Source organism: Manacus candei, unplaced genomic scaffold (genome assembly GCF_025592945.1).
Source record: "Manacus candei isolate 608988 ecotype Guabito, Panama unplaced genomic scaffold, ASM2559294v1 h1tg000142l, whole genome shotgun sequence".
In the NCBI taxonomy this organism is placed as follows: domain Eukaryota; kingdom Metazoa; phylum Chordata; class Aves; order Passeriformes; family Pipridae; genus Manacus; species Manacus candei.
The window spans coordinates 701316-729122 of NW_026138190.1; the positions used below are offsets into that span (position 1 = coordinate 701316).

At 56.7% G+C, this 27807-nt stretch overlaps 4 protein-coding genes and 1 pseudogene across 36 annotated transcripts in view; 2 read left to right on the top strand and 3 right to left on the bottom strand.

The window, feature by feature from the left end:
• The window catches only part of LOC127462835 (zinc finger protein 239-like), a 306020-nt gene that overhangs the window by 207839 nt on the left and 70374 nt on the right, over positions 1-27807 (bottom strand). The window lies entirely within an intron of this gene.
• The window catches only part of LOC127462846 (zinc finger protein 239-like), a 293082-nt gene that overhangs the window by 194568 nt on the left and 70707 nt on the right, over positions 1-27807 (top strand). The window lies entirely within an intron of this gene.
• LOC127462842 (zinc finger protein 239-like) overlaps positions 1-27807 on the bottom strand; it is a 211337-nt gene that overhangs the window by 146738 nt on the left and 36792 nt on the right. The gene's annotated exons all lie outside the window — the stretch shown is intronic.
• Positions 6349-11059, top strand: LOC127462838 (class I histocompatibility antigen, F10 alpha chain-like; annotated as a pseudogene).
• Positions 17134-26957, bottom strand: LOC127462840 (class I histocompatibility antigen, F10 alpha chain-like). Of its 5 annotated transcripts, none has more exons than XM_051771765.1 (7): positions 26715-26957; positions 20730-20993; positions 20213-20488; positions 19734-20006; positions 19429-19618; positions 19277-19309; positions 17134-18967 (listed from the first exon to the last, which is right to left on the bottom strand). In XM_051771765.1, the coding sequence occupies exons 1-5, from the start codon at positions 26806-26808 to the stop codon at positions 19440-19442; spliced, it is 1086 nt and encodes a 361-aa protein (XP_051627725.1). In that variant the 5' UTR covers positions 26809-26957; the 3' UTR covers positions 17134-18967; positions 19277-19309; positions 19429-19439. The 5 variants fall into 5 exon arrangements, with proteins under 5 accessions (XP_051627725.1, XP_051627723.1, XP_051627724.1 ...); XM_051771763.1 differs by lacking the exon at positions 26715-26957 and adding an exon at positions 23148-23271 and having other exon boundaries at positions 20730-21020; XM_051771764.1 differs by lacking the exon at positions 26715-26957 and adding an exon at positions 23148-23270 and having other exon boundaries at positions 17134-18964; positions 20730-21020.

The window sequence follows — 27807 nt, forward strand, 5'->3', positions numbered from 1 at the left end:
CGCTTACCTCCTGGTGGTGCTGAGCATCTTCCTGTGTGTGGTGAGAGTGGGTGATGAGAGAGAAGAGACCGCTCAAGAGCTTCTGTACCAGCATGAGAAGCAGCAGAGGCAGGAGATGGCTTGGCTGCTGCCAGAGATGGAGCAGGAGAGCCAACTGCTGTTTGAGATGAAGCAGAGGTACCAGATGCTGAAGGACAGGGAGCAGAGGAGCCAGGTGCTGAAGGAGAGGGAGCAGAGGAGCCAGATGCTGGTTTAGAGGGAGCAGAGGAGCCAGGAGCAGCCCGCAATCACCCAGCAGAGCGTGCTCCTCTCTGCCTGCCAGCACTGGTGGTTCTGGGTCCCTGCTGAAATCCTCCTGCTGCTCTTTGCCTTCTTCTGGCTGTCCAGGTGGAGGAGCTCTGCCTACAACTGCTCAGACACCAAGGAACCTCTGGCAGAGCTAAGGAGAAGAAGCATGAGGAGGTTGCAGTTGATGCCTGACAGCACATACTGAAGTGCCCAGCTGTGTCCCATCAGGTCTTTCATGGGGTTCCCAATAGCAAATGGAAAACTGTAAAATGGTGGACATGAATTTAAGCTTATAAATAAATTTTACAGCATTCCTACATATTCATGCCAGTCATGAGCAGAACACTAGGATTAGATTCAGCTTCCACAAAAAACATTTGCAGTTTCTGCTGAATTTTGTTTAGGATCATGTGCTAATTTAGCTGGAGAGACAGGCCAATTGATGAATTTGGAGAACAAATTTTCATAGCCTTTTCCATTATGGGTAGAGACTAAATGGACTTCCAGGGAATATGGTCACCTGCCGTGCAGGACGGTCGATAGGTCGTGGGGCCAGGCCAGGCTGGGCGGCGACTGCGGGGTGGTTGGGTGGGCCTGAGGGATTGTCAGAGCAGCGGGAGGGCAGGTGGGGCAGCCTCGTTTGGGGGAGGGGGCTCCCGGGGCCGGCAGCAGTCCTGTTTGGAGAGCCACGGGTGTGCGGTGCAGGGGGGTGGGGTTAGAGTATTAGGCAAGCATGGTGTTGGAAATGGATGCCTTCTCCTAGAGTTTTGTGCGGAGCAGCAGCTCACCATCACCAACACTATCTTTCAGCAGAAAGGCAGTTTGAAGACAACCTGGACGCATCCTCGATCCAAGCATTGGCACCTCATTGGCACCTCATTGACTACGTTTTGGTGCAACAGAGAAATGTTCATGATGTTTGTCATAGCCAAGTGATGCCTAGTGCAGAATGTCAAACAGATCATTGCCTTGTGCGTTGTAAACTTAACTTCCACTTTAAGTTCAAACCTAAAAGGGGCGGTATTCCAAGGAGGAGACTCCAAGTTAACAATCTTCAAACAGCTACAGTGAGAGACAGATTCCAGGTAAATCTTCAAACTAGACTCGAAGATCATTCCACAGATCCCTCTCCTGAAACACTTCGGCAACATATTAAAAATAGCATCCTGCAGTCCTCTGAAGGGTTCTCCTCTTAGGGTTCTCCTTCAAGAAGAACAAGGACTGGTTTGATGAAAACAATCAAGAGATCCAGGAATTGTTGGTAAAGAAGAGAACTGCCCACCAAGCACACCTTGCTCAGCAATTCAGTAAATCACACAACCGGTGAAAAATTAATTGGATATTGCCCCTTCTATGGGAGAGACCCTTAAGGCCATACAGCAGGTGAAAACTGGCAAGGCAGCTGGGGTTGATGGAATTCCACCTGAAGTCTGGAAACATGGGGGCCAAGCACTCCATGCTAAATTTCACGAGTCTGTGGTGCACTGTTGGGAACCAGGCGAACTACCATCAGACCTTCGTGATGCAGTCATCATCACTTTGTATAAGAAGAAAGGAGATAAATCAGACTGTTCAAATTACCGTGGTATTACTCTGCTCTCCATTGCTGGTAAAATCCTGGCAAGAATACTTCTGAGCAGACTAATACCCGCTATAGCAAAAGGAATTCTACCTGAAAGCCAGTGTGGTTTCAGAGCCAACAGGAGCACCACAGACATGGTATTTGTCCTCAGACAACTGCAAGAGAAGTGTAGGGAACAGAACAAAGGTCTCTGTGTAACCTTTGTTGACCTCACCAAGGCTTTTGATACTGTGAGCAGAAAAGGTCTGTGGCAGATTTTGGAATGTTTAGGATGTCCCCCCAAGTTCCTTAAAATGATCATCTCACTCCATGAGGATCAGCACAGCCAAGTCAGATATGGCAATGCACTCTCTGAGCCCTTCCTAATAAAGAATGGTGTGAAACAAGGCTGCGTTCTCGCTCCTACCCTATTCACAGTCTTCTTCAGCAGGATGCTCCAAAGGGCCACGGCAGGCCTTGATGATCAGGACGGTTTCTACATTTGATATCATACTGATGGAAGCCTTTTCAACCTAAGGTGACTGAAGGCCCACACCAAGACCTTAAACCATCTTGTCCAGGAGCTGCTTTATGCTGATGACGCCGCCCTCGTGGCTCACACAGAAGCAGCTCTGCAGCATTTAACATCCTGCTTTGTAAAGGCTGCTGAGCTCTTTGGGCTGGAAGTCAGCTTAAAGAAGACAGAAGTTCTCTATCAACCTTCACCTCAGGAAGTCTTCCATCATCCCCATATCACCATTGGCGAATTAGAGCTCAAATCAGTCCAACGGTTTAATTACTTGGGTAGCCTCATCTCCTCAGATGGTAAGATGGACAAAGAGATAGACAACAGGCATAGAGATGATAGGCAAAGGCATAGAGAGCTTTTGGAAAACTTTGTTTGACGAAATAAACACCTGAAGAAAAGCACAAAGATCAGTGTTTACAGAGCCATAGTGCTGTCTACTCTTTTATATGGGTCTGAATCATGGGCCATCTACCGCCACCACCTGCGACTCCTGGAACGCTTCCATCAACGCTGCCTCCATACAATCCTAAACATCCACTGGTCAGATTATGTGACCAATACATCTGTTCTAGAACAAGCAGCAATCACAAGTATTGAGGCCATGTTGCTGAGAACACAGCTGTGATGGGCAGGGCACGTCTCCAGGATGAAGGACCACCACCTCCCTAAGATCCTGCTTTATGGTGAACTTGCCACCGGCTGCTGCAAGAGAAGAGCCCCGAAGAGAAGATATAAGGACTGCCTGAAACAACATCTCAGCCTTGGCCATATTGATCTTCATCACTGGTCTACTCTGGCCTCCAATAGGGAGACCTGGAGGTACACCATCTATAACGCTGCTACTTCTTTTGAGAACACACACAGAATCATTCTTGAGGAGAAAAGACAATGCAGAAAGAACCGTGTCTTGCCAAAGCCACCTAAGGAGTCTTTCTGCTGTGCCTTTTGCAACTGGACTTGTCTATCTCACATTGGTCTCTTTAGCCACAAGGGTGCTTGTAGCAAATGTGGGTAGAGTCCTCCCCAAATCTTCGTTTGTGAAGCCCAGCCATGATGATGAACTAGTAAAAAGGGAATTAAAGGGATACAAAAAAAGGATATAAAACATTTGCTTTCTCGGTTGCTTCCTATCAACTGTGCTTACCCACACAGACAGGCCAGGGCTGCCAGGATCTGCAGCAGCTGGTCGGTGCCCGTGCTTAGCGGGCGTCCCCGCGGAGCAACACAGTCTCCATGGCAGGATGAGGATCGCTCAGCTCAGCAGTCCTGACAGCCCATTTTATCAGTTCCACATTACACCACGTAGGGCCAGGACGCAGTATAGGGTGATGCCTGAATGGCAGCCAAACCCCACCTGTTCATTACCCAACAGCAACAGTCTGCCCATGCCCTGCTGTAGGGCAAGGGGCAAGTGACCCCTGCCCACATAATCTTCCCCTCACCATCATCTTTCTCACCCCTATGGACCTCTCCCACTGTGTTTCAAGGGTTTTTGTATCCATCTTGCAGTATGGGGCCAAGCCAAGGAGGAACTCAGCTCTGATAATGGGGGACATCAAGTTGACTTGCTGAAGACACAATGGACCTTGCAGTTGACTTGTGCCATGGAGTTACATTGTACAATACTCTGGCTGGTTTCACATCCCAATATAACTTCTTTCTCACACCTCTATGCTCCATTGATCATCTAAGTCAAAAGTACCCCCTTTACACCCAGTTACTCCCAGTCACCCCCAGTCACCCCCAGTATGGCTTCAGTTGCTTCCAGTCCCTCCCAGAATGATTCCAGTATGATCCCAAACACTCCCTATATGGTCCCAGTCACTTTCAGTATGAACCCTGTCACTCCCAGTCTCTCCCAGTATATCCCAGGCATCCCCAGCATGCTCCTAGTCACTCCCAGCATGATCCCAGTCACTCCCAGTTGCTCCCAGTAGCTTTCAGCATGATCCCAGTTGCTCACAGCCACTCTCCATCATCCCCAGGGTGGTCCTAGTTGCTCTCAGTCACCCCTGGCACAATCCCACTTGCTCCCAGTATATCCCAGTTGCCCTAGCACGATCCCAACTACTCGCAGCATGTTCCTAGGCACTGCCAGTATGATCCCAGTATGAGCTCAGTCACCCTCAGTCTAGTCCCAGTTGCTCCCAATATGATCCCAGTTGTCCCTAGCATGAGCCAAGCTGCTCCCACTGTGATCCCAGTATGATCCCAGTATGAGCCCAGTCACCCTCAGTCTAATCCCAGTTGCTCCCAATATGATCCCAGTTGTCCCCAGCATGGTCCCAGCTGCTCCCAGTCGCCCCTTGCATTGATGCATTCACTCCCAATATGATCCTGCTCTGATCCCAGTTGCCCCCAGCATGGTCCCAGTTGCTCCCAGTTGCCCCTAGCGTAGATCCAGTCAATCCAAGTATGATCCCAGTCTTCCCCCAGCATGGTCCCAGTCAATCCCAGTTACCCCATCGTCGATCCAGTCACTCACAGTTGCTCCCACTTCCCCCCAGCATGGTCCCAGTCAATCCCAGTTACCCCATCGTCGATCCAGTCACTCACAGTTGCTCCCACTTCCCCCCAGCATGGTCCCAGTTCCCCCCAGCATGGTCCCAGTTGCTCCCACAGTGGTCCCAGTCCCCCCCACTATGGTTACAGACATTCCCAGTAGATCCCACTTACAGTCCTCAGCACACTCGTAGTCATTCCCAGTCATTCTCAGTTACCCCAGTGAGGTTCCAGGTTCCACCATTATGATCCCAGTCCCTCCCAGTATATTCCAGTTGCCTCCAGCACGCTCCCAGTAGCCCTCAATGTGTTCCCAGTTGCTCCCAGTATGATCCCTGTTGCCTCAGTTCTGGTCCTGCTGGGTCCTGCTCCTGGTCCCAGTGTATCCCGGTATCCCAGTCCACCCCAGTCCATCCCATCCCGCCCCAGTCCATCCCCGGTCCCTTCCCGGCAGCCGCCGCTGTTTCCCGGATCCTGCCCCCGCCCCGACCCAGAGCTGCCGCCGGACGCCGCCCCCCCATCCCGGTGTCACCCCCTTTGCTCTCCCCACAGAGCTCCTGACCCAGCTCCTGCTCCTCCCAGGGAGGGCTTTTGGGAGCCCCCCATTTCCTGGCCCCTGGGACCCCCTTGAGTCCCCATTCCTGGGCACTGAGACGCCCCTGCAGCTCCTTCCCCAGCTCCAGGACCCCCCTGCACCCTCTTATCCGGCTCTGGGACCTCCTGCAACGCCTTTCCCGGCCATCCCACCTCTCCCAGCCCCTCCCGTTCCTTGACCCTGGGACTTCTCTGAACCCCCATTCCTGGACACTGGGATACCCCTGCACCCACTTCCCTGGGAAACCCACGACTGGGAAAGGGGTTCTCCAGCCCCTCTGGGATTTATGATCACCCCGAGGAAAGGGAGACGAGAAAGACAGAGAAGGAGATTCGGGATCAGGGGTCGGAGTCCCAGCGCCCAGCCCTGCTCCGCCGGGGGTGGGGACCCGCACACGCGGCCAAAACTGGAGCTTTTCCCCCTCGATGTCTCCCAAGGAACGGCCCAGGAGCTGCTCTGGGAGGAGTTCGGGCGGGACACGCCTGAGCTGTCCCTGGGAAGCTCTGGAACGCAGCATCCAGGAGGGCTGAGGAGGGTCTGCGGGGGGCAGTGGGGGCTGCGCGGGGAGGGCACTGGCACAGGGAGATTCCCCCCCGCCCCCGCGGGATCCGCAGATCCCGGCGCTTCCCCCGCTTTGGCCCCGAACCAGCGGGTTTAAGGCCGAGTTTAAGCGCAGGGCCCGCGAGTTCAGCTCAGCCAGGCCCGGGGTTCCGCAATACGTGCCGAAGAGGGTCGCAGGGGGGCCAAGGAGGGTCCAGGGGGTGCCCGGAGGGGTCCCAAAGGGGATCCAGGAGAATTCCCAGGAATTCCCCCGTCCCCGCCCCCCCCCGCGCTCCCTCGATCGCTTCCGCCTCCCAAACTGCGAGACCAGGATCTGCTTAGCGACCGATGACGTCACGAGCAGATCGTGCTGCCATTGGTGGTCAGGAAATAGCGGCGCCAATCGCGGGGCCGGAGGCGGCTCTGTGGGCGGGGCCCGGGCTGTGGGCGGGGCCAGCGGAGCAGCGCGATGGCTCCGGCGCTGGGTCTGGGGGCGCTCCTGGGGGTCCTGGGGCTCCTGAGGACCCCGGCGGGGGCGGCGGAGGGTAAGTGGGGCCCTCGGAACCGGGAGCTCCTGGACCGCCACTTCCGGGCACGGGAGCCCCCCTGAACCCCCATTCCTGGGCACTGGGTCCCCCTTGAATCTCCTTATCCAGCACCGGGACCACCTGAAACCCCCGTTCCTGTGCGCAGGGACCCCCCTGCACGCCCTTATCCGGCACCGGGACCCACCTGAACCCCTTTTCCCTGAGTTTGAGACCCCCTGGATCCCCATTCCCTCCTTTCCCAGCCCCCAGCCCTTCTTTTCCGCAGCACCGCGGACCTCCAGGACCCCCATTCCTGGCCATGTTGGGTTTCCCACCCCGTGACCACCCTTTCCTCGACACTGGGAGCAGCAGGACCTCCCTTTCCTTGGCAGAGGGACCCCCTGGACCACTCATCCGAGCCCCTGCCTCCCCTTTCCTTAACTCTGAGACCCCTTGAAATCCCCCTTCCCCAGCACCAGCGCCCCCTAGACCCCCCTATCCTGCACCAGTATTGCCCTGCACCCCTTTTCCCAGCCATCCCATCTCTCCTAGACACCTTTTGCTTGACCCTAAGACCCCCTGACTCCCATTCCTGCCTTTCCCAGCCCACAGCCCCCCATTTCTTCTACACCAAAGACTCCTGGGACCCCCATTCCCGGCCATCCTGGGTCTCCTCTTCCCATGACCGCCCCTTTCCTCGATACTGGGACGACCTGGCCCCCCATTCCTGCCTTTCCCAGCTCTCAGACCCCACTTTCCTCAACACTGGGGACCACTGTACCCCCCTTTCCTGGGCACAGGACCCCCCTGAACCTCCATCCTGCCTCTCCCAGTACCCTCACCCCCTTTCCTTGACCCTGGGACCCCCCAGACCTCCATTCCTGGGCATGGGGACCATCCTGCACCCTCTTATTCAGCACCCAGATCCCCCTGAACCCCTTATCTGGGACTGGGACCCTCTCTATGCTCCTGTTGGGCACTGGGACCCCCCTGCATCCGCTTTCCTGGGCGCAGGGACCCTCCTACACCCCCTTATGTAGCAGCAAGACCCCCCTGAACCTCTATTCCTGTGCACTGGGGCCCCCCTACTCCCCCTTATTCTGCACCAGTACCCCCCTGCATCCCCTTCCTGGCCGTCCAGCCTCTCCCAAACACCTCCTTTTCCTTCACCCTGGGACCCCCTGGAGCACCATTCCTGCCTTTTCCAGCCCCAAGCCCTCCTTTTCCGGAATGCAGGGGACCCCTGTGACCCCCCGTTCCCTGACATCCTGGGTTTCCTCACCCCATGATCCCTTTTTCCCCAGCACTGGGGCCCCCCTTTCCTGGGCACAGGGACCCACTGAAGCCCCCTATCCCACCTCTGCTCATCCCTGCATCCCTCTTTCCTTGACCCTGGGCCCCCCAAGCCTCTTTCTGGCTCTCCCAGCTCTCCCAGTTCCCCCTTTCCTTTACCAGTGAGCCCCCTCAGCCCCCCCAGTCTCTCACCTTGGGCCTCCCCAGCCCCCCCAAATGTCCGTGTCCCCCCAGTTCTCCACTCCCTGCGTTACCTGCGAGTGGTGGTGTCGGAGCCCAGCCCGGGGCTCCCCCGATATGTGGCCGTGGCGTTTGTGGACGGGATCCCCATCAGCCGCTACGACAGCGAGCGGGGCCGGGTGGAGCCACGGACTCTGTGGATGGCGGCTGGAGCTGAGCCGGGATATTGGGATACAGAGACCCGGATCAACCAGATGTACCAGCACAAGGACCCCGCCCACCTGGAGATGCTGCAGATCCGGTACAACCAGAGCGGGGGTGAGTGGGGGGAGCTGGAGAAGGGGGGATCTGTGAGACTGGGATGTGGATCTGTGGGGCTGGGATGTGGATCTGTGGGCCTGGGGGGGATCTGTGGGGCTGGGATGGGGATCTGTGGGGCTGGGATGGGGATCTGTGGGACTCCAAGGGACTGGGACGGGATCTGTGGATCTTCATCAGACTATGGGACTCTGTAGGGTTGGAATGGGGCCCTGTGGGGCTGGGACATACTTCCATGGGTCTCTGTGGGTCCGATTCCACCCCCCAGGTCTCCACACGTTGCAGCGGGATTCCGGCTGTGAGCTCCTGTCCGACGGGAGCGTCCGTGGATCCCATCGGGAAGGCTACGATGGACGGGATTTCCTTTCCTTTGAGTTGGGATCCAGGAGATTCGTGGCAGCCGATGGTGCTGCCCAGATCACCAAGAGGCTCTGGGAATCTGATGAGATGAAGATGGAGAGGTTGACAAATTACCTGGAGCACATCTGCCTGGAAGTGCTCCGGAAACACGTCCGGTATGGGCAGGAGGCGCTGGAGCAAAAAGGTGGGGGCAGAATTCCCATGGGAATGGGGTACTAGAGAATGTGGGATTTGGGAAGGTGGAATTTGAGAACAGAGGAATTCCCATGGGAATTCTGTTTATACATGTCACCCTCATCCTATTCCCATGGGAATTCTATGGATGCATCTTAGTGCAGTCCCATTCCCTTGGGAATTCCACAGATAGATCCCACCATTATCCCATTCCAGAGCCCCCTGACGTCCATGTGTCTGGGAAGGAGGAACATGGGATCCTGACGTTGTCCTGCCACGCGTACGGATTCTACCCCGGGATCATCGGGATCAACTGGCTGAAGGGGGATGAACTGCGGGATCAGGAGACGGAGTGGGGCGGGATCGTTCCCAACAGCGACGGCACCTTCCACAGCTGGGCCAGAATCGAGGCGCTGCCGGGGGAGCGGGAGCAGTACCGGTGCCGGGTGGAGCACGCCGGAATGCCGGAGCCCGGGATCTTCGCCTGGGGTGAGGCTGGGAATGGGGAATGTGGGAATTGGGAAATGAGGAATTTGGGGATGCGGAGCAGTGGGATGGGGGTTCCAGTTTCCCCTCCCCCTCCTCATCATCCCGCGCTTCCCAGAGCCGGAATCCGGATGGAATTCCTCCCCGGTGCTGGTCTCTGCATCCCTCATCGCTGCCATCGTCATCATTGGCCTCATCGGAGTCGGCGTCTGGAAGCTCCGATCCGGTAACTCATGGGATGGGGATTGGGAAGGGGCACGGATCTGCCCGGCAGCATTCCTGGAATCCTGTGCCACGGGTCCTGATCCCACTTTATTTCCATAGGGAGGAGGGAAGAGGAAGGGGTATGATGCGGCCAACAGTGAGTACCAGCAGCGTATCTGGATCCAGATCCTCTCCATGTGGATCCCATGATGGATCCTGGAATGGGTCCAGGTGTGTGATCCAGGCCAGCATCTCATCAATCTTCTCTTTCCACAGGAACAGACATGGGAACTGACTGCTGCCCCCCAGGTATGGAGTGGGATCCAAGTGGAATTCCAGCGAGAAATTAGGGCAGGATAGATGGAGCAGGATTGGGACAGGATTCCAGATCAGGGCAGGATTCCAGAGTGGGATCAGGTGGAATTGTGGGGTGGATCAGGGCTGGATTCTGAAGCAGGATCAGCTGGGATGGATGGAGTGGGATTGGGATGGGATTTCAGAGCGAGGTTGGGTGGGGTGGATGGAGCAGGATTGCGGTGGGATGGATGGAGTGGGGTCAGATGGGATGGGTGGAGCAGGATGGGGTGGGATTCTGGTGCAGTTCCTCCTCTCTGTGGGCTCTGCAGCTGGATCCATCCTGTGGGATGGGCACAGGGACATGGTGACTCTGTGCCTCGCTCTCATCCTGGCAGGAATCGCCCCCTGAGCGATCCTCGGTTACGATTCCAGAGGTGCCAAAAATAAAAGCCATCCCTGGTGTCACTCCAGTTCTCCAGGGCTGTTTCTCTTTCATCCCCTCCAAGGGATCCCTCAGGAAAAGAACCTGTTGCGGTGGCTCCGCGTGTTGTGACACGGGCTCTGACAGCGTGGGGAACTGGGGGGACACGGAGGTTGGGGGGTCTGGCAGGACACTCTGCCCGAATAAAGCCTAAAATCCGGTCAGAGAACCCAAACAACCCAAGCTGTCTGTGCTGAGCTCCCACTGGTGCCAAGGGGCTGCTTTTAGTGTTGGGTTGTGCTAAAACCAGCCTGGTTCGCCCACTGCAAACACCCCCCCTGTTTTTGGAAGCAGGATTTGACTGATAAGCTGCTGGCTGGCCTGCAGAAATGGGACTGGCAATCAAACTCTTTGTAACTATGAAAGCCCAGCCCAACTTTCACGTGGCAGATTCTTCCACAGACTTTCCTGGAGTGTGCAGAGCTTGTCCCATGGAGCAGGGAGGCCTCTTCATGGTTACTCAGGGGTTAAATTGCACACGGAGTTACATCAATCCCCACTAATGTTTGTTTCTTTTTGCCAGTTTTGATACAATTTGGTACAATTGCTTTGCTAGAATTGCTTTGATACAGGGCACTATTTTATGCTGTATTATACTCTACTGGTAGGTTTGTAGCATTTATACTGTGTAGTAAATTATTCTGGTTAAGATCTTTCCTCTGTACACTTGTCTGTTCATTTGTCTGTTCATTTGTCATAAATAATAAATAACTTTATATAAATATATCTGGTTTGCCATCATTAAAAGCTGATTCAATCACATCTCTATCTTTCCTTAAATCCTTTGTTAATATAATCCGAGGCTGAGATTGGATCCAGCCGCCCCCAGGCTCCTCTCGGAGCAGGAGTTTAGAAAGCCAGGGAGTCCTTTCTGCACCTCGAGACTCAACAGCAGGACTTCTCTAATGAACTTTGTCTCAAAGCCTTCCACTCCCACCCACAACAATTTGGTGTAGTCAGCAGGATGGCAAATGATTTTGAGAAACAGACAAAAGGCTTAACAGAATATTTATGGAGGCACAGTCACACATTAACACTGATGGTCGTTGGCCAGTGGATAACTGGTAGGAGTGGGAAAATATGCAAGAAAAATGTAGAAAATATATTTAGTGGGGTGACAAAATGAAATCAGAAGAGATGTAATGCATAATGAAACTTTACAAGATCCACAGGCCCTGAGGAGACTGGTCCCTATGTGGGCAGAACTCCTGCATGACACGGTAAACCATGCAAAGCTCAGGGGCTGGGAAAATGCTGTGGAACACACCAAAAGGAGCCGAAAAACTGAACTGTGAGAACCTCCTGAAAGACAGGGGAGGACTGTAAAGCATAACCCACCCGAGAGAAGAGAAAAATCAAACCCCTCTGTTCACTCACGAGAACAACGGAACAAACTGCAGAAAATAAATTAGGCAAAAGCACAATTTGAACTCCATCTGGCCACTTCTGTAAGGGATAATAAAAGTGTTTTTATAAATACATCAATAGCAAAAGGAGAGGCAAAGAAAACCTCCATTCTTTGTTGAACATGGGGTTTGGAGGAACATAATTACCAAAGATGAGGAAAAGGCTGAGGTATTTAACACCTTCTTGGCCTCAGTTTTCAACAGTAAGACAGGTTGTCCTCAGGACAAGTGGCCTCTGGAGCTGGTAGACAGAGACAGGAGGCTGAACAGCCCCCCTGTAATCCAGGAGGGAACAGTCAGTGACCTGCTGAGCCACTTGGATCCTCACAAGTCTATGGGACCAGATGGGATCCACCCAAGGCTGATGAGGAGCTGGCAGAAGAGCTCGCCAAGCCGCTCTCCATCATTTCCCAACAGCCCTGGCTCACTGGGGAGGTCCCAAATGTTTGGAAGCTGGTGAATGTCACGCCCATCCACAAAAAGGGCTGCAAGAAGGACCTGAGAAACTCCAGGCCTGTCAGCCTGAGCTCAGTGCCTGGCAAGGTTCTGGAGCAGATCATCCTCAGTGCAGTCCCACAGCACCTACAGGATGGACAAGGGATCAGACCCAGCCAGCACGGGTTTAGGAGGGGCAGGTCCTGTCTGACCAACCTGATCTCCTTTTATGACCAGGTGACCCACCTGGTGGATGAGGGGAAGGTGTGGATGTGTCTGTCTGGACTTCAGCAAAGCCTTGGACACTGTCTCCCATGGCACACTCCTGGAAAAGGCTTGGACAGGGGCACCCTGTGCTGGGTTAGGAACTGGCTGGAGGCCTGGGCCCAGAGAGTGGTGGGAATGGTGCTGCATCCAGTTGGGATCCGGTCACCAGTGGTGTCCCCAGGGATCAGTGTTGGGCCCAGTCCTGTTTAATATCTTTATTGATGATTTAGATGAGGGGATTGAGTCCACCATTAGCAAATTTGCAGCTGACACCAGCTGGGGGGTGTGTTGATGTGCTGGAAGGCAGGAGGGCTCTGCAGAGGGACCTGGCCAAGCTGGATCCATGGGCTGATTCCAAGGGATGAGGTTCCAGCAGGCCAAGGGCCGGGTCCTGCCCTTTGGCCACAAGAAGCCCCGTCAGCCCCCCGGGCTGGGGCCAGAGTGTCTGGAGAGCAGCCAGGCAGAAAGGGAGCTGGGAGTGGGGATGGACAGGAAGCTGAACAAGAGGCAGAGTGTGGCCAGGTGGCCAAGAGGGCCAGTGGATCCTGGCCTGGCTCCATAGGGCTGACACTGGGTTTGGAGACATAACAGATCTAGTAATGGTTGCAGCAGAATGTGCCATAGAAAGTTTCTGTGTAACCAAGCTGCCAAGCAAAGAAACAATAAAGGAAGGGACTTGTGGTTAACAGAAGCAGCAAAGCAGGCAAAGGTGGGGTGTTACAAAGAATCACAGAATGTGCTGAGTTGGAAGGAACCCATGAGGATCAGCGAGTCCAACCCTTGGACCCTGCGACCATCCCCATCTCACACCATGGGCCTGAGAGGATCATCCAAACACTTCTTGAGCTCTGTCAGCCTTGGTGCTGTGCCCACTGCCCTGGGGAGCCTGGTCAGTGCCCAACCACCCTCTGGGGGAACAACTTCTTTCTAATATCCAACCTAAGCCTCCCATGACCCAACTCCAGGCCATTCCCTCAGTCCTGTCCCTGGTCCCCCCAGAGCAGAGCTCAGGGCCTGCCCCTCCTCTGCCCCTCCCCAGGAAGTTGGAACTGCACTGAGGTCTCCCCTCAGTCTCTCCTTCTCCAGCTGAACACACCAAGTGCCTGGTACAGACCGTTCAGAGGCTGTAACGAGGTTCTTTTAGAGGATTACTTTGAAAGCGAGATTAAGGCACAAAACTCCAAATGGTCTCAAACAGACAATTAACTTTATTTGTAACAATAAGTTAAAACAGTAAAAGCAGGGGGGGGGGAGGAAGGAAGAGGGAGAGATAAGGAAAGATAAGGAAAAGGAAAGGCTACAAAAGGAGAAAAAGGAAAGTGCAAAAAGGTTCCCACCACCAGTGAGAGAACCAGGTGTAGTCAGCCTCAGGCAGTCAGGGAAGGACCGCTGGAGAGAAGCAGGTGTTGAGCAGACTGGATCCAAGGCAAACAGGAGACGCAGGCAGGTGGGACACGAGCAGGACGGAGGCAGGCGAGACGGAGGCAAAGCAGGACGGAGCGAGGAGCGGGGCCAGCAGCCAGCACGGGACCCTGGGCAACACCGACTGGGCTGGACAGGACCACAAAGCTGGGCACTGCCTTGGATACCCCCGGTGGGCGCTCCCTGGCCAGCTTGGCTCCGGGCAGACTTTTCCACGGTGTCGATTGGTGAAGCTGCTGCTATCCAGTGAAACAGGAGGCCAGGCCCAAAAGAGTTAACTGAGAAATTTGGGCCTGCTAACCAGCTATTACCATCTGTATGATGTGTACTCGTTCTGTTCTACCTACTGGACCAAAACTTAAAAGAATGGTAAAAGAATCATAGAATAGGCCTAGAGGTAATAAAGATGCAGTAGGATAAGGTAGACATTTGAATAGAAGAAACAGGCTGGGAGCCAAGGCCTTCTCCAAGCGTCAGTGAGCGGGTCGAGGACAATAGAAGAGAAGGGAGGTCAGGCCGAGGAAGATGAGAATTAGCCCCCAGACCCATGGGAGGAAGATCGGATCTACCACCAAAATTGAGGGCCAAGAGAAGGACTGCCCCAAGCCCCTCCTGAGTTCCACCTATACTCTGCCTGTTATTAATATGTATAGATAGATGTTGTAAGCACTTGAATATGCATTTAATCATATACGAAAATTGTATAAAAACTGCTGATTTTGTGTGAAGCCTTTGAGCAAGTTTTTCCAGCAATGGCTGGCTTGCTCCCAGCGCTGTCAATAAATACCTTTGCTGCTCAGAGATCAAAAGGACTCTGGGCAGTTTATTATACGGGATTTTTCGGATTCACCAGGCAGGCTGGCTCTGCCAAGGCGGGAAAATGTAACACCTTTCTGTTGGAGACTCTCCAGGGGTTCCAGCGAGCAGTCCACAATGTCCCCCTGGGTCGATGAAGGCAGCCCTGCTAAAGGCTAAAGTTGATGTCCACCACTTTGTTCAGTCACTGGGCTCCGGGGGGCTCCTGGTAGCCTGAAAAACTTAGTTTGGCACGTACCTCAGCTGATGGCAATAGCCCAATTACTTATTGTTCATTACACCAGTCAATGTAAAAACAAAGAAGCAAGTCAGAGATGGAACAATCTCTTACAGAGCCTCACAAGCAGCAGTTGCAGGGCAGCAGGGACCCGACCTGAGCTGCCTTTGGTGCCCAGGAACTGCCCCCACACAGCCCCTCTCCTGCCCGAGGGACCACCAGAACAGGGGGAGCCCAAAGGACTGGACTGGAGGAATTCAACAGGCATTTTAGGGCCATTTTATGGACATTTTGCAGGGGCGGTGCATAGAGTAAGGGAACAAAACCTGTGTGTTACACAAAGAATGGGAAGGGGGTGGTGGGGGCTGAAGTTGTATTGAGTCCTGTGGGGCCTGGGCATGATGGGACTGGTGTGGAATAAGGGCTGGAATGTGCTGGTTTGGGGCGGGTGGAGGTAATTTTCTCTGCAGAGGCTGGAGTGGGACTGTGTTTGGGCGTGTGCTGAACACAGGGCTGAGAATAGAGAGAAGGTTTTTAGTGCTGAGCTCACCCAGAGCCAAGGCCTTTCCTGTCCCTTGTATGGACACGCTGGGGAGGGGCTGGGGGCATGTGGGAGGTTGGGAGGGGACACAGGCAGGACAGGTGACCCCAACTGCCCCAGGGGATATTCCAGACCATGTGACATCATGCTCAGTGTATAAAGTGGGGGAGAGAAGGAGGAAGTGGGGGGACATTTGGAGTGATGGAGTTTGTCTTCCCAAGTCACCATTCTGTGGGATGGGATCTTGTTCTCCTGGAGGTGCTGAACACCTGCTGCCCATGGGAAGTAGAGGATGAATTCCCTGTTTTGCTTTGCCCGTCTGTGCAGCTTTTGCTTGTCCTTATTAAACTCTCTTTATCTCATCCCCTCCCAGTTCTCTCCCTAGTCCTGCTGGTGGGTGAGTGAGGAGTGGCTGGGGGGGCTTGGGGCTGGATGGGGTGAAACCACAACAGCCTTTGTTGGTGTCCAAGGTGGGGCTGGGAGCATTGGAGATCCTGACAGGTGGGACTGGGACGTGCTGCTGGAATTTACAGCTGCTGGTGCTGTCTGGGGCTCCTGGCTGTGTGTCAGAGTCTGGTGCTCCTTAGTGGCTGTTTGTTGCTGTCGCTGCTGCTGAGCTGCTCAGCTCTGATCACCTCACTGTGCTGTGCCTGGGAATGCTGGACAACAGCCCTGGCGATGTGCCCGGGCTGACAGGAGGCCTGGGAATTGCTGCTGCACTGGACAGGCAGTGTGAAGTCGAGCTGAAGGGCCTGTGACCTGTGGACGAGTCCAGGATGGAGCAGAGACCCCCCTGCAGCCCAGGGAGGAGCCCACGCCGGAGCAGGGGGTGCCCAAAGGAGGCCGAGAGCCCATGGGAAGCCCCTGCAGAGCCGCGGAGAGAGGAGCCCACGCGGAACAGGCTCCTGCAGGACTTGTGACCCCGTGGGGACCCACGGTGGAGCAGCCTGTTCCCGAGGGACTGTCTCCCGTGCCAAGTACCCCACGCTGGACGGAGCAGACACGGACTCCACTCTACCCCACACCTGACGGAGCAGACACGGACTCCGCTCTACCCCACACCTGACGGAGCAGACACGGACTCCGCTCTACCCCACAGGACGGAGCAGACACGGACTCCTCTCCCTGAGCGGAAGCAGCGGTGGGACCCCCATCCCCCTGTGCCGCGAAGCGGAGGGAGGGAAGAGAGGATAAAGTGAAGTCCGTGAAGGAGGGAGGGGTGGGGGAAAGTGTTTTATTAGGATTCGTTTGACTTCTCACCCTTCTGCTCGGATCTGAGCGGTTCCCGATCCCATCAATGTCCACCAGTCGGGTCTTTGTCCCCCAACGCCGATCGGGCAATACCCTATTCCTGCCCCCCGGCCCGGGCCGCGCCACAAAATGGCGGCGGCAGAGCTCGAGTCCCGCCATGATTGGCTGCTTGCCCCGTCACTCCTCGCCCTCGCGCGCTCATTGGTCAACTCGGGCGGGCACTCCCCCCCCCTCACTGCCGGGCCGGGCAGCGGCGGCAGCGCTCGGGGGCGGCCTCGGCGCGGTGGGACCCGCGCTCGGTCCTGCCGGGGCTCGGGGCTCGCTGCGGGCGGAGGGGGCGGGAGGCGCCGCGGGAAGCGGGGTCTGGCGGGCTCGGCCCCCCGTGTCCCCTCCCCAGGGACCGCTGAGGGAGCGGTGATTCAAAGAAATCCTTAAACAATATGTAAAAGCACACTTTTTATTTCCGGCCGGGGCAATGCAAAGGGGTTTCGTCCCCCCCTGCATTCCACTGAGGAAAGAAACACAACAGCTTTTATCCATTTGGAAGGAGTAAGTTTCAAAAATTACCTATCATATACACTCTTTGAGAATTGGTTCGAAGTCTGCCTTATCTAAATAGACATTCAGTTACCTATCCCTATTTTTATTATTATAGAGTAGTTACATAAAGCTTTATCATTTCAAGCGCTGTTTTCCCCCCACCCCTCTCCTGTCTCCCTCACAATGCTATGTGCTAAAAGCCTTTGTTTTCCCACTTTCCCTGTCAGTCCCTTATTTCTTTACTTCCCCTTTATCTTAACTGCCCACAATTTGGGCTATTTGCAAGCAGTTACAATTCTGCAAAGTCACACTTCATGCTAACATGGCTAAATTTTTATTTCCTTTTGTCTTGTCTCTATTTCAGCGGCTGCCCGCGGGCTCCTCCTTCCCGCTGAGCCCCGGCGGGCTCGGAACGAGTTTGTGCCTCGGCCTTGGCCGCAAACATCGCATTTGTTCCCCGGGCTGCGACAAGCCGACAGTGACACACTCGAGAGACACACTGAGTCGTTATTACTCCAGAGCTGGGTGCCCGGTGCTGTTTCACAAGTCAAGCACCAACTCGCAAAGCTTTTTATACTATTTATGCATTTCAGCAAACAAAGCAAAACAAGCTTGCAAGCAGCTGTGAGACATTAAAGCTCGACAGAAGACTTGCTGGTTTAGACTCAGCTGCTTTCCCTCCTGCAGGTTCTTGGAGAGACGGGGTGGTCTCAGGTGGATCTGAAGGGCCGTCCAGCACCTTGTGGGGTGACTGGGGGAGAGGGGGATGGGGGGAGGGCTGAGAGTAAAAACACCTCCCAGCTGTGCAAGTCCTTGGGAGGACACCTTTCCAGGTGTGGTGGTGCATTCCCACCCCCCCCAGGCCTCCCTGTGATCTGAGAAATGCTCCTTAGGCCTCAGCCTTGATGAACAGCCCTGGGCTGAGCTGCTCAGAAACACTCTCTGCTCCCAGGAACTGGTGCTGTCTAACCAGCTCCTGCTGCTTATTAAAGCAGCCTCAGAAATTTATTATTTTTCTTGCCTGAAGAACAATCCCAGTGGAATCCTATTTTTGTTCTCCAACTTTCAGAGAAAGTCACAGACCTGAATTGGGGCCAGGATGGACAATTCCAGTGCCTCAAGCCCCCTCTGTAGGGGCCCCATAACCAGCAGTGCTGAGTGAGACCCTTGGAGCTCTCTGGGGCCACAGCAGCTGCAGGGACTCTGCTCCAGCACGGGCTTCCCACGGGCTCACATCCTTCTTTTTAGGCATCTCCCTGCTCCGGTGTGGGCTCCTCCTTGGGCTGCAGGGGAATCTCAGCCCCTGAGCCTGGAGCACCTCCTCCCCCTCCTTCTGCACTGCCCTGGGGGTCTGCAGAGCTGTTCCTGTCCCCTGTTCCCACTCTGCTCTTCTCTGCACCCAATTCCATCTGCACAAGGACTTTTTCCTCCTTCAGTATGTTCTCCCCACGGCGTCACTGCCATCTCTGATGGTCTCGGCCTTGGCCAGTGGTGAGTGTGTCATGGAGTCGCTGGAATTTGCTCTGCTGGACGTGGGGGAAGGATATTTTCACACCAAAATGAAAGCATTGAAATAGCTGTGATTCTTGGCTTTCAAACATGGGAAAATGGGAAGATGATCCATTCAGAAGAGACATGGCAGGGCTGGGGTGGGTGGGAGCAGTGGGACAAGCTCAGCTGGTAGCTCTTGGATTTCCCTTGCTCTGGGTCCATGGATCACTCAGGTGGTGATTCCTGCTGGGATGAGAGTGGGTCATGGTGGCACCCTGTCCCTGTCCCCATCCCGCCGGATGGACCCAGCTGTGGAGCCCATGGAGAGCAGGAGCTGGTCAAGAATTCCACCTGATCCCACTCCATCCATCTCACACCAATCCCTCTCCATCCATCCCACCTGATCCTGCTCCAAAATCCAGCCCGGATCCTGCTCCACAATTCCACCTGATAGCAATTTGGAATCCTGCCCTGATCCTGAATCCCTCCCTGGTCCCACTCCATTCACCCTGCCCCAATCCCCCTCTGGAATCCCACCCTGATCCCACTCCATACCTGCGGTCAAGCTGTTGGTTCACATGTCTATTCCTGCAGTAAGAGAAGATCCATGAGATTCCATCATGGATTACACACCGGGATGAACCCCAGGATCCATCGTGGGATGCACACGGAGGGGATCCAGAGCTGGATCCACCATTGGAACTCACCAGTTGCCATGTTATATCCCTTCCTCTCCCTCTTCCCTATGGAAATGAAGTGGGATTGGGACCCGTGGCACAAGATCCCTGGATTGGAGCTTCCAGACGCCAAATCTCATGAGGATGAGGATGATGATGATGGCAGTGATGATGGACACAGCGACCAGCACCAGGATGAAATTCCATCCGGATTCCAGCTCTGGGAAGCGCAGGATGATGAGGAGGGGGAGGGGAAACTGGAACCCCCATCCCACTGCTCCACATCCCCAAATTCCTCATTTTCCAATTCCCACATTCCCCATTCCCAGCCTCACCCCAGGCGAAGATCCCGGGCTCCGGCATTCCGGTGTGCTCCACCCGGCACCGGTACTGCTCCCGCTCCCCCGGCAGCGCCTCGATCCTGGCCCAGCTGTGGAAGGTGCCGTCGCTGTTGGGAACGATCCCGCCCCACTCCGTCTCCTGATCCCGCAGTTCATCCCCCTTCAGCCAGTTGATCCCGATGATCCCGGGGTAGAATCCGTACGCGTGGCAGGACAACGTCAGGATCCCATGTTCCTCCTTCCCAGACACATGGACATCAGGGGGCTCTGGAATGGGATAATGGTGGGATCTATCTGTGGAATTCCCAAGGAAATGGGACTGCACTAAGATGCATCCATAGAATTCCCATGGGAATAGGATGAGGGTGACATACATAAACAGAATTCCCATGGGAATTCCTGTATTCCCAAATTCTGCCTTCCCAAATCCCACATTCCCAAGTTCCCCATTCCCATGGGAATTCTGCCCCCACCTTTTTGCTCCAGCGCCTCCTGCCCATACTGGACATGTTTCTGGAGCACTTCTGGGCAGATGTGCTCCAGGTAATTTGTCAACCTCTCCACTGTGATCCCGTCAGATTCCCAGCGCCTCTTGGTGATCTGGGCAGCGCCATCGGCCGCCACAAAGCTCCTGGATCCCAGCTCAAAGGAAAGGAAATCCTGCCCGTCGAAGCCCTGCCGAAAGGATCCACGGATGCTCCCATCAGACAGGAGCTCACAGCTGATATCCCGCTGCAACGTGTGGAGACCTGGGGGATGGAATCGGACCCACAGAGACCCATGGAAGTGTGTCCCAGCCCCACAGGGCCCCATTACAGCCCTATGGAGTCCCATAGTCTGATGAAGATCCACAGATCCCATCCCAGTCCCTTGGAGTGCCACAGATCCCCCCCAGGCCCACAGATCCACATCCCAGCCCCACAGATCCCCCCCAGGCCCACAGATCCTCAAATCAGCCCCACAGATCCTTCCCTGGCTCCCCCCACTCACCCCCGCTCTGGTTGTACCGGATCTGCAGCATCTCCAGGTGGGCGGGGTCCTCGTGCTGGTACATCTTGCTGATCCAGGTCTCTGTGTCCCAATATCCCGGCTCAGCTCCAGCCGCCATCCACAGAGTTCGTGGCTCCACCCGGCCCCGCTCGCTGCTGTAGCTCGCGAAGGGAATCTCGTCCACATATCCCACCCCCACGTACTGGGGGAGCCCCGGGCTGGGCTCCGACACCACCACTCGCAGGTAACGCAGGGAGTGGAGAACTGGGGGGACATGGGCATTTGGGGGGGCTGGGGAGGCCCAAGGTGAGAGACTGGGGGGCTGAGGGGGCTCACTGGTAAAGGAAAGGGGGAACTGGGAGAGCTGAGAGAGCCAGAAAGGGGCTTGGGGGGCCCAGGGTCAAGGAAAGAGGGATGCAGGGATGAGCAGAGGTGGGATAGGGGGCTTCAGCGGGTCCCTGTGCCCAGGAAAGGGGGGCCCCAGTGCTGGGGAAAAAGGGATCATGGGGTGAGGAAACCCAGGATGTCAGGGAACGGGGGGTCACAGGGGTCCCCTGCATTCCGGAAAAGGAGGGCTTGGGGCTGGAAAAGGCAGGAATGGGGCTCCAGGGGGTCCCAGGGTGAAGGAAAAGGAGGTGTTTGGGAGAGGCTGGATGGCCAGGAAGGGGATGCAGGGGGGTACTGGTGCAGAATAAGGGGGAGTAGGGGGGCCCCAGTGCACAGGAATAGAGGTTCAGGGGGGTCTTGCTGCTACATAAGGGGGTGTAGGAGGGTCCCTGCGCCCAGGAAAGCAGATGCAGGGGGGTCCCAGTGCCCAACAGGAGCATAGAGAGGGTCCCAGTCCCAGATAAGGGGTTCAGGGGGATCTGGGTGCTGAATAAGAGGGTGCAGGAGGGTCCCCATGCCCAGGAATGGAGGTCTGGGGGGTCCCAGGGTCAAGGAAAGGGGGTGAGGGCACTGGGAGAGGCAGGATGGAGGTTCAGGGGGGTCCTGTGCCCAGGAAAGGGGGGTACAGTGGTCCCCAGTGTTGAGGAAAGTGGGGTCTGAGAGCTGGGAAAGGCAGGAATGGGGGGCCAGGTCGTCCCAGTATCGAGGAAAGGGGGGGTCATGGGATGGGGAGACCCAGGATGGCCGGGAATGGGGGTCCCAGGAGTCTTTGGTGTAGAAGAAATGGGGGGCTGTGGGCTGGGAAAGGCAGGAATGGGAGTCAGGGGGTCTTAGGGTCAAGCAAAAGGTGTTGTGCTGGTTTAAAAGTTAACCAGCAGGGGGAATGAACCCAACTCAAAGGAGAGATTATAAGTCAGAATAACAATTTATTAAAATAATACAGTAAGTACAATAATACAAACAAACAATTGGTCTCAACCCACAAAAACCCAAATGTATAACCCAGTACCCTGGGGCCTGAACAAAGTGGTGTTCCTTGGGCCCTGTTTGAGTCCAAAGTAAAGGGAGAGGGGAAGAACCTGCTGGTGGGAGAGCTGCTGCAGTCTGGCCAGAACTGGTGATCGCAATCCAGTGGTGGTCTAAGTCTGGTTGAGAGCGATGAGATGCAGCCGTCCTCTGGATCCCACGAGTGGGTTGAAAAAATGTTCCAAAACTCCAAGATTATATATCCTCCAGTTCAGGCAGGAATGCTTGGTACTCCCCTCAGGGCGGGGAGTTCACAAAGGGTGTGAGGACAGAAACATCCTTCTATCTCACAGGCCTCTTAACACCTAGTTTATAGCCTGAGGAGTCAGGCTCTATGGGTAGAGGGTGCGAATAGTCTATTGACAACAATAGTCTAGTTTCTGGGAAATGACATGGAAGGCTATAGAATACAGTTTTGGGTTACACCCACCATGATGAACTGATCTCAGCTGTCCTAACTAGGACAGGTGTCTAGGAGAGATGGGATGGCTGGGAAAAGGGGTGCAGGGCAATACTGGTGCAGGATAGGAGGGTCTGGGGGGCGCTGGTGCTGGGGAAGGGGGATTTCAAGGGGTCTCAGAGTTAAGGAAAGGGGAGGCAGGGGCTCGGATGAGTGGTCCAGGGGGTCCCTCTGCCAAGGAAAGGGAGGTCCTGCTGCTCCCAGTGTCGAGGAAAGGGTGGTCACGGGGTGGGAAACCCAGCATGGCCAGGAATGGGGGTCCTGGAGGTCCGCGGTGCTGCGGAAAAGAAGGGCTGGGGGCTGGGAAAGGAGGGAATGGGGATCCAGGGGGTCTCAAACTCAGGGAAAAGGGGTTCAGGTGGGTCCCGGTGCCGGATAAGGGCGTGCAGGGGGGTCCCTGCGCACAGGAACGGGGGTTTCAGGTGGTCCCGGTGCTGGATAAGGAGATTCAAGGGGGACCCAGTGCCCAGGAATGGGGGTTCAGGGGGGCTCCCGTGCCCGGAAGTGGCGGTCCAGGAGCTCCCGGTTCCGAGGGCCCCACTTACCCTCCGCCGCCCCCGCCGGGGTCCTCAGGAGCCCCAGGACCCCCAGGAGCGCCCCCAGACCCAGCGCCGGAGCCATCGCGCTGCTCCGCTGGCCCCGCCCACAGCCCGGGCCCCGCCCACAGAGCCGCCTCCGGCCCCGCGATTGGCGCCGCTATTTCCTGACCACCAATGGCAGCACGATCTGCTCGTGACGTCATCGGTCGCTAAGCAGATCCTGGTCTCGCAGTTTGGGAGGCGGAAGCGATCGAGGGAGCGCGGGGGGGGCGGGGACGGGGGAATTCCTGGGAATTCTCCTGGATCCCCTTTGGGACCCCTCCGGGCACCCCCTGGACCCTCCTTGGCCCCCCTGCGACCCTCTTCGGCACGTATTGCGGGACCCCGGGCCGGGCTGAGCTGAACTCGCGGGCCCTGCGCTTAAACTCGGCCTTAAACCCGCTGGTTCGGGGCCAAAGCGGGGGAAGCGCCGGGATCTGCGGATCCCGCGGGGGCGGGGGGGAATCTCCCTGTGCCAGTGCCCTCCCCGCGCAGCCCCCACTGCCCCCCGCAGACCCTCCTCAGCCCTCCTGGATGCTGCGTTCCAGAGCTTCCCAGGGACAGCTCAGGCGTGTCCCGCCCGAACTCCTCCCAGAGCAGCTCCTGGGCCGTTCCTTGGGAGACACCGAGGGGGAAAAGCTCCAGTTTTGGCCGCGTGTGCGGGTCCCCACCCCCGGCGGAGCAGGGCTGGGCGCTGGGACTCCGACCCCTGATCCCGAATCTCCTTCTCTGTCTTTCTCGTCTCCCTTTCCTCGGGGTGATCATAAATCCCAGAGGGGCTGGAGAACCCCTTTCCCAGTCGTGGGTTTCCCAGGGAAGTGGGTGCAGGGGTATCCCAGTGTCCAGGAATGGGGGTTCAGAGAAGTCCCAGGGTCAAGGAACGGGAGGGGCTGGGAGAGGTGGGATGGCCGGGAAAGGGGTTGCAGGAGGTCCCAGAGCCGGATAAGGGGGTGCAGGGGGGTCCTGGAGCTGGGGAAGGAGCTGCAGGGGCGTCTCAGTGCCCAGGAATGGGGACTCAAGGGGGTCCCAGGGGCCAGGAAATGGGGGGCTCCCAAAAGCCCTCCCTGGGAGGAGCAGGAGCTGGGTCAGGAGCTCTGTGGGGAGAGCAAAGGGGGTGACACCGGGATGGGGGGGCGGCGTCCGGCGGCAGCTCTGGGTCGGGGCGGGGGCAGGATCCGGGAAACAGCGGCGGCTGCCGGGAAGGGACCGGGGATGGACTGGGGCGGGATGGGATGGACTGGGGTGGACTGGGATACCGGGATACACTGGGACCAGGAGCAGGACCCAGCAGGACCAGAACTGAGGCAACAGGGATCATACTGGGAGCAACTGGGAACACATTGAGGGCTACTGGGAGCGTGCTGGAGGCAACTGGAATATACTGGGAGGGACTGGGATCATAATGGTGGAACCTGGAACCTCACTGGGGTAACTGAGAATGACTGGGAATGACTACGAGTGTGCTGAGGACTGTAAGTGGGATCTACTGGGAATGTCTGTAACCATAGTGGGGGGGACTGGGACCACTGTGGGAGCAACTGGGACCATGCTGGGGGGAACTGGGACCATGCTGGGGGGAAGTGGGAGCAACTGTGAGTGACTGGATCGACGATGGGGTAACTGGGATTGACTGGGACCATGCTGGGGGGAAGTGGGAGCAACTGTGAGTGACTGGATCGACGATGGGGTAACTGGGATTGACTGGGACCATGCTGGGGGAAGACTGGGATCATACTTGGATTGACTGGATCTACGCTAGGGGCAACTGGGAGCAACTGGGACCATGCTGGGGGCAACTGGGATCAGAGCAGGATCATATTGGGAGTGAATGCATCAATGCAAGGGGCGACTGGGAGCAGCTGGGACCATGCTGGGGACAACTGGGATCATATTGGGAGCCCCAGGACCCCCAGGAGCGCCCCCAGACCCAGCGCCGGAGCCATCGCGCTGCTCCGCTGGCCCCGCCCACAGCCCGGGCCCCGCCCACAGAGCCGCCTCCGGCCCCGCGATTGGCGCCGCTATTTCCTGACCGCCAATGGCAGCACGATCTGCTCGTGACGTCATCGGTCGCTAAGCAGATCCTGGTCTCGCAGTTTGGGAGGCGGAAGCGATCGAGGGAGCGCGGGGGGGGCGGGGACGGGGGAATTCCTGGGAATTCTCCTGGATCCCCTTTGGGACCCCTCCGGGCACCCCCTGGACCTTCCTCGGCCCCCCTGCGACCCTCTTCGGCACGTATTGCGGGACCTCCGGGCCGGGCTGAGCTGAACTCGCGGGCCCTGCGCTTAAACTCGGCCTTAAACCCGCTGGTTCGGGGCCAAAGCGGGGGAAGCGCCGGGATCTGCGGATCCCGCGGGGGCGGGGGGGAATCTCCCTGTGCCAGTGCCCTCCCCGCGCAGCCCCCACTGCCCCCCGCAGACCCTCCTCAGCCCTCCTGGATGCTGCGTTCCAGAGCTGAGGGGGCTCACTGGTAAAGGAAAGGGGAAACTGGGAGAGCTGGGAGAGCCAGAAAGGGGCTTGGGGGTCCCAGGGTCAAGGAAAGAGGGATGCAGGGATGAGGAGAGGTGAGATGGGGGGCTCCAGGGGGTCCCTGTGCCCAGAAAAGGGGGGTCCAAGGAGCCCCAGTGCTGGGGAAAGGGGAGTCATGGGGTGGGTCCTGGAGGTCCTCAGAGTAGAGAAAAAGAGGGGCCGGGGGCTGGAAAAGGCAGAAATGAGGCTCCGGGTTCCCAGGGTCAAGGAAAAGAGGGGCTGGAAGAGGTGGGATTATGGGAAAAGGGGATGTGGGGGGCTATTGGAGCATGATAAGGGTGTCCAGGAGGGTTCTGGAGCCAGGTATGGGGTGCAGGGGGGTCCCTATGTATGGGAATGGGTGTTCAGGTGGTCCCAGTGCTGGATGAGGTGTGTCAGGGACATCCTGCTGCCCAGGAGTAGGGATTCAGGGGGGTCCTGGTACAGGGTAAGGGGTCCTCGTGCCTGGAAATGGAGGTTCAAGGGGGTCCTGGTACCCAGGAATGGGAGTTCAGGGGGGCCTCCTTCCCCAGAATGGGGGTTCAGGGGGTCCCCGTGCCCAGGAATGAGGGTCCAGGGGGGTTCCAGGGCTGGATAAGGGGATGTAGGCAGGTCTCTGTGCCAGGGAAGGGATGCAGAGGAGTCCCCTTTCCGGGAATGGGGATTCAGAGGATGCTGGTGCTGGATAAGGGGGTTTGTGGGGGTCCTGATGTTGGGGGAGGAGGCACAGGGGGGTCCCCGTGCCCAGGAATGGGGGTTCAGGGCAGTACCCGTGCTTGGGAATGAGCATTCAGGGGGGCCCCTTCCCGAGAATGGGGGCTCAGGAGAGTTCCAGTGCCCAGGGAAGAGGGTTCATGGGGTCCTGGGGATGGATAAGGGGGTTCAGGGAGGTGCTCATGTCAGGGAAGGGGTGCAGGAGAGTCCTCTTCCCAGGAATGGGCGTTCAGGGGGTTTCCTATTCTCGGGAAGGGGGGTTCACTTCCCAGGAATGGCAGTTCAGGAGGGCCCAGTTCCAAGGGTCCCACTTACCTTTCGTTGCCCCCCCTGGGTCCCCCAGGAGCCCCAGGAGCCCCAGGAGTGCCCCGAGAGCCAGCGCCGGAGCCATTGTGCTGCTCCGCTGCATTTGGGAAATATCCCTTCCTCAAATTACCCTATTTTGGTCACAAGCCTAAAAAAACCAGTTTCTTCTTCTGGAATGCTTCCCAGCTCTGTGGTCTGGCCAAGATACACCTTATCAGTAGTGCTCAGGCCCACATGGTTTTGTCTCAGGACTAAGATATCCACTTGCACGCAGCTATGGGTGGATACAGGACTAAGCCCTGTTTGGTAAAGCTGAAGGAATTCACAAGACTTAAACTCTGTGTCATGGGTTGACCCTGGCTGGATGCCAGGTACCCACTAAAGCCACTCTCACACTCCTTCTGCAACTGGACAGAGGAGAGAAAAAAACCAGCTGAGGATTCATGAGTTGAGATAAGAGCTGGGAGAGGTCAGTGACTGATCACCTTCACAGGCAAAACAGACTCCAAGTGGGGATGTTACCTAAATTTATTACTGACAGGATAAGACCCAAAGAGTGAGAAACAAAACAATCTTAAAAACACCTTCCCCCCACCCCTCCTTCCACGTTCTCCCTCCTCCCCCCAGCAGTGCAGGGGGACGGGAATGGGGGTTACAGTCAGTTGTTGTTTCTGCCGAGAGACAGTCCTTGATGGACATCTCCAGCGTGAGTCCACCCCTCGGGCAGCAGCTCTTCCCAACCTGCTGTCCCATGGGTCACTCACTGACCCCACTCCTCCATGGGGTCAGTCCCTCACGGCTGAGCTGTACCGGCCTGGGTCCCCCACAGGGGCCACGAGTCCTGCCTGGGAAAAACGTGCTCCAGCCTGGGCTTCCCTCTCCATGGGCTGCAGGTCCCTGCCAAGACCCTGCTCCATCCTGGGCCTGCCATGGGGTCACAGCCTCCTTCCTGCATCCACCTGCTCCAGCGTGGGCTCCCCCATGGGCTGCAGGGGGGTCTCTGCACCCCGATGCTCCCCCAGGGGCTGCAGGGGGGTCTCTGCACCCCGATGCTCCCCCAGGGGCTGCAGGGGGGTCTCTGCACCCCGATGCTCCCCCAGGG

Bases quoted from the DNA above. Each gene is read 5' to 3' on its own strand.
- LOC127462840 (XM_051771763.1), bottom strand. From the start codon at position 23,223: ATGGCTCCGGCGCTGGGTCTGGGGGCGCTCCTGGGGGTCCTGGGGCTC. The intron at 20,489-20,729 runs GTGAGTGGGGGG...TCCATCCCCCAG, and splicing joins CCGGTACAACCAGAGCGGGG to GTCTCCACACGTTGCAGCGG. The intron at 19,619-19,733 runs GTGAGGCTGGGA...TGCGCTTCCCAG, and splicing joins GCCCGGGATCTTCGCCTGGG to AGCTGGAATCCGGATGGAAT.